The sequence below is a fragment of the Neopelma chrysocephalum genome, unplaced genomic scaffold, assembly GCF_003984885.1.
Source record: "Neopelma chrysocephalum unplaced genomic scaffold, ASM398488v2 Primary Assembly neopelma1_80b, whole genome shotgun sequence".
In the NCBI taxonomy this organism is placed as follows: domain Eukaryota; kingdom Metazoa; phylum Chordata; class Aves; order Passeriformes; family Pipridae; genus Neopelma; species Neopelma chrysocephalum.
This window is the reverse complement of record NW_020897742.1, coordinates 13,356,488-13,370,332: the sequence shown is the minus strand read 5'-3', so window position 1 is coordinate 13,370,332 and position 13,845 is coordinate 13,356,488. Positions and strand designations below refer to the sequence as shown.

Sequence of the window (13,845 nt, the reverse complement as noted above, 5' to 3'; positions counted from 1 at the left end):
TGTATATTATAGTTCCTATTTGCAAACAGTGTGCTCATTGAATTATGAAATTGTGCTATCCTGCAAGCTAAAATACCCGAGAATACTAACAAACCCTTAAAACATTACCCTCCTTCTCCTGCCTCCAGCCCTTAAAATGTTGATTTTTATAGAATGCAAACCAAAATCTGTTCTTTTCACTAAAGAAGATACTTAACATTGAAAGGACTTAGAGATATTTGAGAAGTTTGAGTCTGAGTTCAGCTTTTTAGAGGAGTTCTTCCTATTTTGATTCAATTTTTTGGTGTCATCTAACCAGTAGATTATTTTAATTTTTCAGTACAGTTATTACAGCAGTGTCACAGTATCACAGTTGTGTTATAAGATCATGTATCAATGTAATACCTGGCATGAAGGCTCTCAAGCTTTAAAGTAATGATTCCTCAAATAATAAATATAAATTACAATATTTTAATTTGGTTTCTTGAAGTTACTCTTCCTTCATATTTCTTGAAGTTACTCTTCCTTCATATTACAATCCTAGCAAATGTGTAAATCAGGCATTTGTTTGCAAATTGCATCACATATTTATACCTCAATTTTATGTCATCCGAAAAATGCAAATGGGTTTTCAATTTCCAATTTTCAATTTCCAAACATATGAATTTGCTAAACCGAAGCACACTGATAGAAAGCAAAGAATAATTCTGTTACGCAACTAGCCTATCCTCTTTCTGAATTAAAGCAAAAAACAGTGTTAGGGGTTTTTTTTTTTTGCTTGTTTTAAATTCAAGTGTGATTTTAGCTATATTGACTGATAGATATGCTTCTACATCATGGATCAATATCATAAGTCAGTTTAATTCCAAATATGTTGCTCTGATTGTGAAGCATATCTCAACATAGCACCAGACATTTTTAACCATAGTTGTCAAGCTGAGAAAATGGGTTACCCGATCTATGTATGCAACTATACAATTGTAGTTAAATAACAGTGAACAGATGGCATTAAATAAACATTTTACTCTAAATCGAATTATTTTTTTTGTTTCTCCTTCATGAGGAATGTTTTGATTGTGATAAATTTCACTGCTTGGGGGTCATGGGGATAAAATGGAAAATCCATTTTTTAAATTAAGCATATGTCAAATATTAAGAAGTAATATTATTAAAAGATACAGTGACTTTCTTTTTATTTTTAATAGCTAAATGTGGTGGAACACTGACAAACATGGGTGGTGTGATCCTAAGCCCAGGTTTTCCTGGAAATTACCCTAGTAACTTAGATTGTACATGGAAAATTTTATTGCCTATTGGATATGGTAAGTAAAATTACATTAGAAGATCAATTATTTGTAATCATCAGATTAAAATATATATGAGTATTCTGATTTCTGGTATGCAGTAGATTTTATCCAGTGAATATACTGTGAGCCCCTAACATAATTACTCACCATCTTTTGATTTGAAAATGGTTGGCAATTTAAAAATATATCTTTGCCAAAGCACCTTCATATTAACTTGTTGTGTCTTGGAAACTGATTTCAAAGCAAATGAGACATGTGACATGAAGATATATCAGATGAAACAAACAACGTAGCTTCTAAATTAACTAATGATCTTTTGTTTAATGTCCTCTCATTTTTCCCTAAATGACTTTTTAACAGTATTTTAATGTTCTATAAAAATGGACAAAACCTCATTTCTAGCACTATGAATTTGGTTAAAAGCATTCTCAAATTGTATTTCAAATCCTAAGTTGCAGTTGACAACTTAGAAACTTTCTAGGTTTACACTAAAACTATTGTCATATAGAAAATATCTTCACAAATAAGTAATAATTATGTTGAGAAGGCAGTCATGGATAATAAGGAATGTATAAGTTCATGTATTAAAACACAATCTTCTATCATTACCAGAAATATAAGAGGAATAAGTTTTCTTGCTGTGAAACTTTATGTGAATTCAATTCCAGTGCTCAAATAAGAAAATTCATTTTAAAAACTCACTATTATATTCACTATTCTTATCTCAGGAAATTAGTTTATTTTCCATGTTCTCCATTTGCATTCATATGAGGGATTTTTGTAGTGAAATGTACTACTTACATAGTATTTTACCGAGTTAATTTGTAGAAATACTGTTCTGCTATTTAGAACAGAGCCCTTTACCAGTGCATACCTGGTAAAACTGATCCATCATAGTTATGGATAGCCTTAGTAGCCTTAGGTATCCTTATAGCCTTAGAAGAATGACAGACAGAACATTCCTTGCTAGTTTGGGCATCCTACAGATACATCTGCAGAACATATAAATACTAAGCAACTCTTCTGAAGCCTGTCATCTAATCACATTACTACAATAGTGCCTTTGAAAAATAGTTCTTCATATTTCTCAGAGTTGCTATTTTTCTTTAAACTTTTCCATGTAGAAAATGTTTCATTAATTAATTGCACAAGAGTGTATTGTGTCCTGTTATTATTCCTTTCATTTCTCCAAAAGTCTCTGGTAGTGGTAATCCTATAAACAGAAAAGACAATGGTTTTGTTTGGCAAGGGATTTAACGGGTACAAGGTGTTCATAGAATTGATCTATCATTGCCTTCTCCAATTGCAGTACTCCAAAGGACATTTTTTACCATAAAGTTCCTATTGGGATATTTTTCACAAACTATTGGTCAATTAGTTAATATCTTTACATCAGGTTTAAAAATTGTGATTCATGTGATCTTTCACAGAGTACTTTCTCTGAAAATCTTGGATATTATTTTTGTTACAGGTATAAGCTTGTGTATTTAAGAGCTGTTTATGTACAGACATTCTATTGTATCAAAATAATTGTGTACTTAAAATCCAACTATAAAATTGTCAGAGCTAAGTGTGTCCCAAAGTTTAGTGCTCTCTTCATTACATAAAAATATATCAATCATGCAAAAGAAGACAGTAAAATTGAAATATTTTAATAGAAAATATATAATTTCAGGTGAGTTTTGGAGATTTTGAAAAGATTTCAGGTAGCTGTTAATTGATTAAAATTTGTAAAAAAATTAGCTCAGCTTGTAATTCTCGTTATCCAGTGTATATTCAAGTCAGAGAGGAAGTGCTGTTGCGATTACAGCAGAAAGAAATATAATTATAGCTTGACCAGATAATGATTTTTTTTCTGTAGCCAGCAGTTTTATTTTGTGTAATTTTATGTAAGAAATTATTTGGTATAGAAAAATTTTACTTTGACATATGAAATTGACATTTGAAAATTGTATAAACTTGGAGTTAAGGCTTGAGGGAAACATACAGTGTGTTCTCTAATTGAAATTAGCATGTTTGAAAAACCTTTAGGAAAAAAGTATGTTCATGTTTGAAATTTGGCTATTTTAGGTAGTTTATTTTTATTTTTTTAAATTACTGCTAAATCTACTTTTTTACTTCTAAAACACAAAGCTTTTCTATACTGACTGTATAGAACTAGACATAGAAATTCCTTCTCATAAATGAAATTAGAATGATTCAGTGTTAAAGGTTTTCCACAGCTTATCAGAGACTGTTTCATAAAAGCAGATTGCTTTTATTTAAATACCTAAACTATGATTTGGGGTCTATATAAATATGCCAAATTTGATTATCTGCTTGTCACTTTAGCAACTTAAATATAATATTAAGTGACTGTTCAATTCTTTATAATTTCTATGCTGCTGACATCCAGTCTCTGTTGGGAATCACTGAATTCTGATGCTGAAGTCAAGATGTTTCCAGGCTGCTTGTTGTCCTACCTCAACTCAAATCCTGAGAGCATTGTAAAATTGTGCCTTCACTCAAGTCAGACTAACCATATCAGACATATAAGAGATGGCTGGTATTAAGACTTTGATACGTTCTCTATGTACATCTCTATTGACAGCATTGGATTTTCTTATTCAGCAGCTGAAATGCTTGTTTTGATATCTCCCAATCTGCATAGGTCAGAGAAAGTACTGGAGCTAAATATCCCATATTCTTACAAGCGTTCTATAAAAACAAGTTTATTTGGTAGCTTATTTAGTTTTTTCCTGAAAAAAAAAATTCCTTTTTTATACAATTGATTCAGTCTCAAACCACAGAGGCAAAGAAATGAGCTATAAACAAGACTGAGTGAATTACCCTGGTGATTAATCTATAAGGTTCTCTCCTGGAGTGAGTATGTCTCTACTGCTAAGTAAGACTGTCAAGAAGACTTAAAGCATTAAATATTTCACGCTGCTTTGTTGGCTCATTCAGTAATTATGTTTTATTCCATTACAGCTGGTTCTTCAGAGTCTACCAGAGCAAAGTTAGGCCCAAGCAGTGCAGTTGCAAGCTACTTAGTGCTATTTGGCTTCCAAACCAGGGGTTCATCCCCCATTCCTCTTTTAATATTACCCGTACACACAGTTTGAGAAGCTTTAGTCCATATGAAGTAGTGCCAGTACTTCAAAACAGCTCTTCCCATGAGATTATGCTTATACTTCTGACTGTTCAGCATTTTTGAAATGCTGAAAGGCCTGGGTCAGCAACCTGACTCCCAGAGAGGGTTTGTGGTAAACTCTCTGGAGTAAGTACCTGTTGCCAGTCTGGAGTTCAGTGCATCTTATAGGGCTGCATAGAGGGTGAAATGTCTCTAAAGATACACTGGCCCAACCTGAAGGGAAAAGGAGACAAATATAGATGACTTGGGTCAGGAAAACAAGGGTAGAGTAGATAGCTGAAATTAGGTAGGTAAATTTCTGCCTCTGAAAGGTCATTCTGTTAGTAACCTTCCTGGGTGCTGAGCTGATCCTGAGCCTCTATGAGAGACCTGACCCAGCTACAGGGATGCTCTTGTGGCAGAGTCCTGACCACACCATGACACAGCAGGATTTGTGATGTGCCACTCCCGGAGTGTTTCTGTTGACTGGTTTAGGCATCTGACAAATCCCTGGTGCTGACTATCTGACTTCCTTTCATTGGTCCTTTAATGTGTGGATTTATTGGTAACCAAAAAATTGGTAACTCTTGTAATACTTAGCAGCTATTTCAGTAACTTAAGCATCCCACTTTAAATAGTGACTAAAATACAAACATAGTGCCTATAACAATTATTATGATTTTTTTTATTTGCATGCTGTAATATTAAGCAACATGAATTATAAAACCTCTGATTTTTCTTTCTCAATGCTGCAGGTGCACACATTCAGTTTCTGAATTTCTCTACTGAAGCAAATCATGATTTTCTTGAAATTCAGAATGGGCCTCACCACACCAGTTCTATGATTGGCCAGTTTAGTGGAATTGAACTCCCATCACCCTTGCTAAGTACTACTCATGAAACACTTGTCCATTTTTACAGCGATCACTCAGAAAACAGGCAAGGATTTAAATTGACATACCAAGGTAAGTGAAAACTAGTACAGTGATGTTTATGGTTAGAAAGGAAAAATACAATTGTAATTGTTTTTAATATTATTTTAAAATATATATTTGGCATATACTATATAACATTTTTAAATCTGTGGATTGTTTAATTCATAGGAATTTGTAAAAATTCATTAGAATTTTTAAAACTGGAATTTAATTGAGTTTGAATCTTTGTTTCATTGATGTAAAAACTCGAGAACAAGGTGATATTATTTGTCAAAGGTCACATAGCTGATACCCCTTTCCATTCCATTAAGGTATACTGTTACTGAAAAATACTACTAATATTCACTGTCTTGTTTTCCCACTTATAAAGCCTTGTTATACTTAATGTAATGGATGAGTATTTCAAAATACAGTAAGAATTATTTTAAATATTCAAGTGAAAACTTTTATAATTCCTATGTTATGTATTTGCAGTCTAGACTTATGTGAAAAATAGAGGGAAATGAAAAGACACCAGATAACACACATTCTATATCTATTTTCAAATACATACAATCAGTACTTGAAAGTGTTAACTTTTCGTGGTCTTCTACTGTTGGTTTTTTCTTGATCTTCATTGTTTGCTTGTTTGTTTGTTTTCCCATTAGTGACAATAAAAAAATCATTATTTTGTGCACATTTTTGAACTGTTAAAAGAGTCTTACTGACAACTGTTGAGCCCCATGGCAGGGTCTGTATAGTTTGACAAAATGGAATTGCTGGTTGAATTCTCATCTAACTGCAGAAGGAGGTTCATGCTGCCTTAATTCTACAATCTTAATTTAGATAATTTGGTTATGTGTTGTGGGCAGTTAAGCACTACGCAGCTACTTGCTCACTTCCCTCCCACCTGTAGTGGGATGGGAGAAGAGGAAAAGAATAGTAACAGTTTTCTGCTTGGGAGCCAAGATAAAAAGCATTGTTTAATAACTGAAGGATAAGGGGAAGAGGAGAGAAAGAAAACAAAAAAAGTGATGCAAAGACAATCACTCACCACCTCCCTCAGGCAGACTGATGCCCCGACAAAGACGACTAATGTCCCTAACCCCTCTCTTTTCCGTTTTGTTGCTGTACATGATTTTATATGACATGGAATATCTCTTTGTTTAATTCAGGCCATCTCCCTGGTTGTGTCCCGTCCCAGCATATTGTACAGTCCCAATCTATTCACTGGCAAAGCAGAGTGGGAAATAAAGATGGCCTTGATGTTCTTCAGCAAAAGCCAGAACACTAGTGTGTTATTAGTATTGTTTTGGCCACAAATCTAAAACACAGCACCATATGAGCTGTTGTGAAGACAAAAACCTCAATCATATCCAGGAGCAGGACAGTATTTGTTTGCATGCATACACATACATACTGTTATAGTTAGATCGCATCTATGAAATCGGTGGATAGAGAGGAAGATTCTGAGCACCTGTATTGGGGTAATACTCGTAAAGCGTGCCCACGAAGAAGTCATATCTCTCTATTGTCTGTGGAGTTTTGTTCTGTCACATAGTCTTAGAAGTACTCACACATCACACCCAGCTAGTGTGAGTTTCATTCTGAGCAGTCAAAGTTAATTGGGATTGGCAAGTTACAGAAATGACAAATAAATAAAATACAAAACCATGTAGGATGATTTTGATGTAATCTCCAGTGCCCTTTGTTCTGCTTCTAATTAGTGTCTTTTTCCTTACTATAACAAGCTGTTCCTTAATGGCATTGAGTCTTTATAATCTCAGCTACATGTCAATAACTCCAGACTAACAGCATTTTCTGTCCTGAATCGAATAGTTAAGTCTTATGTTATTTGTAGAGTGTATAACCTGTTCTAGAGGCAGTGTTGTAGCTTGCTCAACAGGTGCATAGTTTATTACTCTTTTCTTCTTTCCTTTCTTACTTTGTCCAGTAGGACTATTTTGTCTAGTTAGAAATAAATGAGAGCGTGATGAAGGGGACATCATACAATAGAGACTTCTATTTTTTTGTTCATTCTAACCATCTCTTGTATTGTTGCTTTTTAGATAACTCGCTTTCTGCTTCTCCTGCTTGAAACTTGTCAGCCATGAACAAAAGTGTTATCATGACTATCTCATTGACACTGTAAAATTTTATCCTGTTATTTATATATAGGAAAAGCAATTCATTTCAAACCAGAACAATTTATTAAGAAATATTAAAAATTTTTATTAGATGGGCCGTATAATAAAATATTTTTAACTGATAAAGATTGTGTAGTAGCATTATCAGAATTAAAAAAAATGTCAAAAAAGAAGTTTACTTATAGAATCAGAAACTTGTAGTAGTATTTTCCAAGTATTTATAGAAAGAATCCAGAAACATAGTTAAATTCTCAAAAATAGTAATAATTTGATAAGAACTTTCATAGTTTAGTTTTTAGTCTAATAGATATAATAGTAGATAGAAAAATCAGAACCAAGAAGGAGATACAGTTAAATTAACTGACATTAATTTCAAATAAAAGTAATCTAATTTCAAATAAAAAATACAACTAGTATTTATGTCCTTGTTTCACAAAAAGTGTAGTTATGAGTGTATTTGAATTACCGAATGCATATACATTCATCCAGTTTTATTTTCCCTGCTAATGAGAAGCAAAGCAATTTCTCCAGTAAAGACAACTCATGCAGTTCATTTTTATGTAATACTTCTTACTTATAAAGATACTCTGGGGTGACTCATTCCTGAATGCAACTTTGAAGAAGAACAGTATTTTAGCATATATATTAAAAAAATATAGTTTTAAAATTAAAAAAAAACCAAAACCACAACATAATCTGCTTAAATAAAAAGGTGCTGGGAAAAAAAACAATTATTTTAAAAGGTACTTATGATTTATTGATTTTTTTTTTCTAATGTGGAAAGTTGGTAACACTGTTATGTTTGACTTTTAAGTGATTAGGATCTACCAGCTAAGCTCACTCTATTGAACTTCTAATTGACTTATGTTTCCTCTTCTGTCTACTTTTTCTGCAGTCTACAAACAGACTTTGGACTTTTGTTCTTTAAAAATGAATTATCTTGAGTGTGTTTATTTTTCCTCACAGAGCAGAAACTTTCTCTGTTCCCTCTGAGATTCCAGATTGCAGTAGTCATTTCTATTGTGGAGATTTAGCAATTCTTTCTATGATTATCATATTATTGAGCACAACTAAGTTGTTCAGGATAATTTAGAACATCTAGGGAATCATACACTCCATTCAAAATATTAATAATCTGTGAACTTCTGAAAGTGTTATGTTTCAGTGTATTCACCATTCTTCTGAGGTGCTCTGAAAGAAAATACCAGTGGTTTACAGTTACAATTTTTGTGACTGCTTTATTTTTCATCATACAAAATGTACGTTGTTTTTGATGGCTGACTTTTCCTGTCCCACATCTGTTGTCCTTGATACTTAGGTAACTTTTTTCAAAATTATCTAGAGATTATTTCTGGATTTTCCTACTCTTTTTAATATTATACTTCTCAGTTTCACTCTCTCCCTCTTAGTTTGTCCACAATTGCTGAAATTTGACTTAAAAAATAATTCTTCACTACTTCTATGAAGAGAAACTACTGTTTCTCTTTTCCTTCTCCTTTATTCCCTGTTAGAAATGTTGTTTTCCTTTCAGTAGATGAAATGTCATGTAAGTGTTAGCCTGTTTTATTTGGATGAAGGAACTTAGCACTGTTTTACTGTCAGGCTGTCATGCTTCTTAGTATACCTTTGTTGTGCAATTTTGAAACCATTGGCCAGTTTTAGTCAAATTTCACAGTCCTGAAATAATGCCCTTATTGAGAGGAAAGATTGAGCACTACTCCATAGATATCAATTCAGTTTGGCTTGTTGGCTACCCAGTCAGAATATTCATCATCACAACTCATTTTAATGTGCAGTGTCTTCCCTAACTGCTATTTATGAGATATAGATGCGGGAGGGAGATAAAATATGAGAGCTTGGCATAGGTGTCGCATTCAAAATTTCCATATGGGCAAAAGGAAGCATGCCATATATAGAAAGCTAAGAATATATTTTTAGTCCAATTGATGCTCACACTGTCACTTTTACCATTTCTATAGAAATGAATTTGTAAAGCAAAGTAGTTGGAGCTGAGCACCTGACATAAAAGTAGATGTTTTCTCAGATTTCTTCTACTTTATCCCATTTTATAATGTCATCATATACTATAATTGGGAAAAAAACTCACTGTTTTTCTAATAGTGAACTTAATTTAATATACCCTTAAAAAAAAGAAGGGTTGGCAAAAAGAATCCATAGTTGCAGTCACATTTCCCAAACCCATTCTAGCTGTCTTAGTGAACGTGTTGCATATTAGAAAGTGCCCATAAAATTGCATAACTTAATATTATTCTGATTTTTTTTAATGTACTTAAATTTACATTAAAAAGGATTTAGGATTAAATTAGGGACTATTTTTCATATGTTAAAAATATTGCCATTTCTACTAACTAGAGCACAATAAGTAATGGTATTAAGGTAGCAGATTTTTTTTAACCTTTTTTGTAGATAGGAATCTAAAAATAAAGGGAGGTTGGTGATGGCTATGCTTATTCAATAAAACTTGCATTTTATTTTAAAAAATGAAGTTTTCTAGAGATCTTAGCATTTTATGAAAGATAAGTCTTTTTGATAACCCCTCATCTCAAGGGAAAGCAAAGAATATGAATACTGTAGAGTGAATGATGGAATTAATAATGCTATTTCACAATTTTTCTACTCATTTTCTGAAGACAGAAAAATGCTTAAGAGATTGAGGCTTAATATAGCCTGGGATTTTACTATAAGCACACTATTTTCTGGAGGAAGAAAAGTGTATGCACATTGAGAACAGTAAAATATTTTCTACCTATGCTTTCAGGGAGCTAGTGCTGCTCCTTAAGCACAGGATTTGAATATATAACCTAAGGTTATATAGGTAGTGTGTATTTCTTAATGCAGTAAAAAGCTTTGTCTCCTTAGCAGAACCCTAGGGAAATTACAGCTCTGAGTACCATTGCCAGTCAGGTCCTTATTGTTTTATGTTCTGATACTTTCATGTTTTCTTATCCCTTCAGCTTTGCAATTGCGATACATAGGGAATGGTGGATATTCCATAACGCTCAAGATGGATTACTGAATTTCTGTGTGTTGTGCAAACTTTTGTTTCACTTTTTGCAAGAAGGAAGTTCATACTGATTGCCTGTTGAACTATTGGAAGCAGTTAGAACACATTTTATTATATAATTTTTTTTTATTTTTCATAAGATGATAAGGACTTTAAAAATGCTTGGTTTTTTAAATATTAATATTTAATTACATTTTTCTAGTGTTCAAGTAAATATTATCCTGTTTAATTAAAAAACAGAAGCATTGTCGGGGTGTTGCGGTTTTGCCACCTATGTAAAGCAGCGAAGAGAGGAAGCAACCACAAATACCCAGAAGAACTTTTCTATATCACATTTGACTGGTAATCTTGAGTTTCTGAGACTCTCATATCTGTCAAATCTCAATATCTGAGATATAGACAGTCTATGTACACCAAGTCTGAGGGGAAGAAGAAAAGTCACAGAAGTTTGATTGGCAAGCCAAGTTATACTAGGTCAGAAGAAATACATAACTTTCATGGCCTTTGAGAGATTCATAACAGAATTTAGTACAAAGAAGAATACAGTTAGCCTAATGCTTCATAAGATGTATTTGTGGGGTTAAATCCCTGTCCATATTACTAATGTTACCTCAGCTTTTAATATTTCTGGAATATCATTTTTCCCCACATGTCTTTCCATTTAGAACTAGAGCTTCTTCAAGAGAAGCAGAATATATGCTTGATTTGTGTTATTTTTACTGTGAAAATCCTAGTTCCTGTTATTGGAACTCTGAGAGTATTTTCAGTCTGTTCTGAATTTCAATATAGGATGAAGCTGAATATGAGGTAAGAATCCTACTCACATATATTTAGAGAGCAACATATTCCAGAAAATACACAGAAAAAAGTTCAAACTGCACTTCCTTTCTTCCAAAAACACACTCATGCACGTGCAAAACATGATTTAAACATGATCAATCTGATAACCCTTATCTAGAAACCAGACAATTATGATGGAGCTTCTGAGTTATAGGAATCATGGAATGAAAAGGAGACTGTTGAAAAATTGTTCTATTTCTAAAACGGTTTCAGATGATGTCCTAAGGAAGGAATGCTAATGAAAATAAAATATGATCTTTTGAGGGGCTCATAGCAAATTATTTTCTAACTCATTAAGTGATGTTTTTGTGACCCTAGTCCTGAGTCATGACATCTGGAAAGATTATGTTCTTCGGTGCCTATGGCAATAAACTGAGGTTCCAGGTTGCAAGTCCTATTCTGGGCTGCAGCAAATTGCATCCTGGGCTTTCATAGAAAAAGGCATGGCCAGCAGGTCAGGGGAGGTGATTCTCTCCCTCTACTTCACTCTCTTGAGACCCCACCTGGAGTACTGTGTTCAGCTCTTGTGCTACAAGCACAAGAAAGGCATGGCCCAGCCCAGAGAAGGGCTACAAAAATAATCACAGGGCTAGAGCCCAGCAGAAAAAGGCTGAGAGAGTTGGGGTTGCTCAGCCTGGAGAAGGGAAGGTTCCAGGGAGTCCTTATTGTGGCCTTTCAGTACTTGTAAGACTTCAGTCATGTAAGAAAAATGGAGAGACACTTTTTACCAAGGACTTTAATGACAAAAGGCAAGAGTTTTAAATCAAAAAAGGGTAGATTTAGATTGGACATAAGGAAGAAATATTTTAAGATGAGGGTGGTGAGACACTGAAACAGCAAAAGCTGTGGATGCCCCATCCTCAGAGGTTTTCAAAGACAGGTTGGATGGGGGTTTTAGGAACTTGTTCTACTGAAATATGTCCATGCCCATGGAAGAGGGGTTGGAACTAGATCATCTTTTAAGGTCCCTTGCAATTCAACCCATGCTAGGCTAGTCTACTTTGAGAAGTGGATTTTTTTATTGTCTGTACTTATACACACCATGACACTGGAGGAATGTACAATAAGCCTAAATGAAAGTTTTAAGTGAGCTAATTGGGAGCTTTCCTAGCATTTGAGCAATTGCATCCTCAATTCTGTGGTAATAACCATTTTTCTGTAAAGCAATTGTTTCCATGTTTAAGTGTTACAGAAGTATGTGGCACTTGAAAAGCTTATAAGTCACCCTAGTGTTTATGTAAGATGGAAAATACATTTTAATCATAAAAACAGGATAGCAGGGGATCAATTACATTTCTTTTGTGATTTACACTCTTTTCTTATCAGTGGAAAATATACTGTGCAAAGAAAAGACAAATGTCTATATGAGATAATTTTAAAATTCAAGTATTTGACTGCTACCAGCATTGGAATGAAATCTTTTTCTCAGATTTCCTTTACATTGGACTTCTTTTCAGACTCTTACTAGAGTTTTTGTCTGCTGTGAAATAGTATCTCAGTTTTTAAAGCTCAGCACTGAACAAGTCTTTGGGCATGACACTCATAAAAAGAGCTTTCTTTTGTAAGGTATGATAATAAGGATTTGTTGGTAATATTTGATAGTCATGACTGAATAATTAATTGCTATGTTAAATCAGGTATCATTGCATATATCAAAAGAAAAGAAAAGAATATAATTCATATTTATACTAAAGCTATATAACATACTCCCTGAGTGGCCTGTAAATCATTATATCATAGTCAGATGGATCACCTGACCAATAATTTATGAGTCATCTATAGGATTTATGCCAGAAAACACAAGTAGAGTATCTTAACATTTTACATCTTATTTTTTAAAATAACAAATAACAAAACATACAACTATGCTCTGCTCATGTGTGAATGCTTTCACCCCTAACTGACTGACCTTCAAATTTATGGTGATCTGCTTTAGGCACAGGTTCTGCTCTTACTAAAACAAATACTAGAACAACCTCCAAAAGTTTCTGTTTTGTTTTCTGTTGTGTTTTGTTTTCCTTACTTAAAATAGGCAAAAAGCATTTGCATCTCTGAATAAACAGTAGTTGGAATTTTAAAAGCTAGGCTTTATTTTTCTTCATTTACTATCCAAAGGACTGCAAAGGATATTGTGCAAATTAAAGGGATAGAGAGATGTTGATGTTCTTTCAGTATTTCCTCTCTCACCTGAGTGGTTCCTGTGTTATCTTCTTATGTAGATCAGTGAGATAGGGGTTTTTTCTGAAAATAATTTTTAATACTATCTTAAAAATTCTGAGACTGTGTTTAGTACTTTCAAAATGTAAGCTATGAATGCTATAGTGCAACAAGTTAACCAATAAGGAATGATGCTTTTCATGTGTATTCATCTCCTCAAAAGATTGTACAAAGTTTAAAAGTTCCAGTATTTATTGTAATTGTTCCAAAACACTCCTGTTGTAACTATTGGGCAATGTAGTGCTGCACCTTTTCAAAAAAATCTGTAAGATCCTCTAATCCTCCAGAATAATCTTCAGTTCTA

The 13,845-nt window shown here is 33.4% G+C and overlaps 1 protein-coding gene across 5 annotated transcripts in view; it reads left to right on the top strand.

Moving 5' to 3' along the window:
* CSMD1 (CUB and Sushi multiple domains 1) overlaps nt 1-13,845 on the top strand; it is a 1,127,710-nt gene that overhangs the window by 976,894 nt on the left and 136,971 nt on the right. For all 5 annotated transcript variants that reach the window (XM_027690129.1, XM_027690128.1, XM_027690127.1 and 2 more), the window contains 2 exons: nt 1,185-1,301; nt 5,154-5,363. In XM_027690129.1, coding sequence (XP_027545930.1) covers nt 1,185-1,301; nt 5,154-5,363 — 327 coding nt within the window. The remainder of the gene's footprint in view (nt 1-1,184; nt 1,302-5,153; nt 5,364-13,845) is intronic.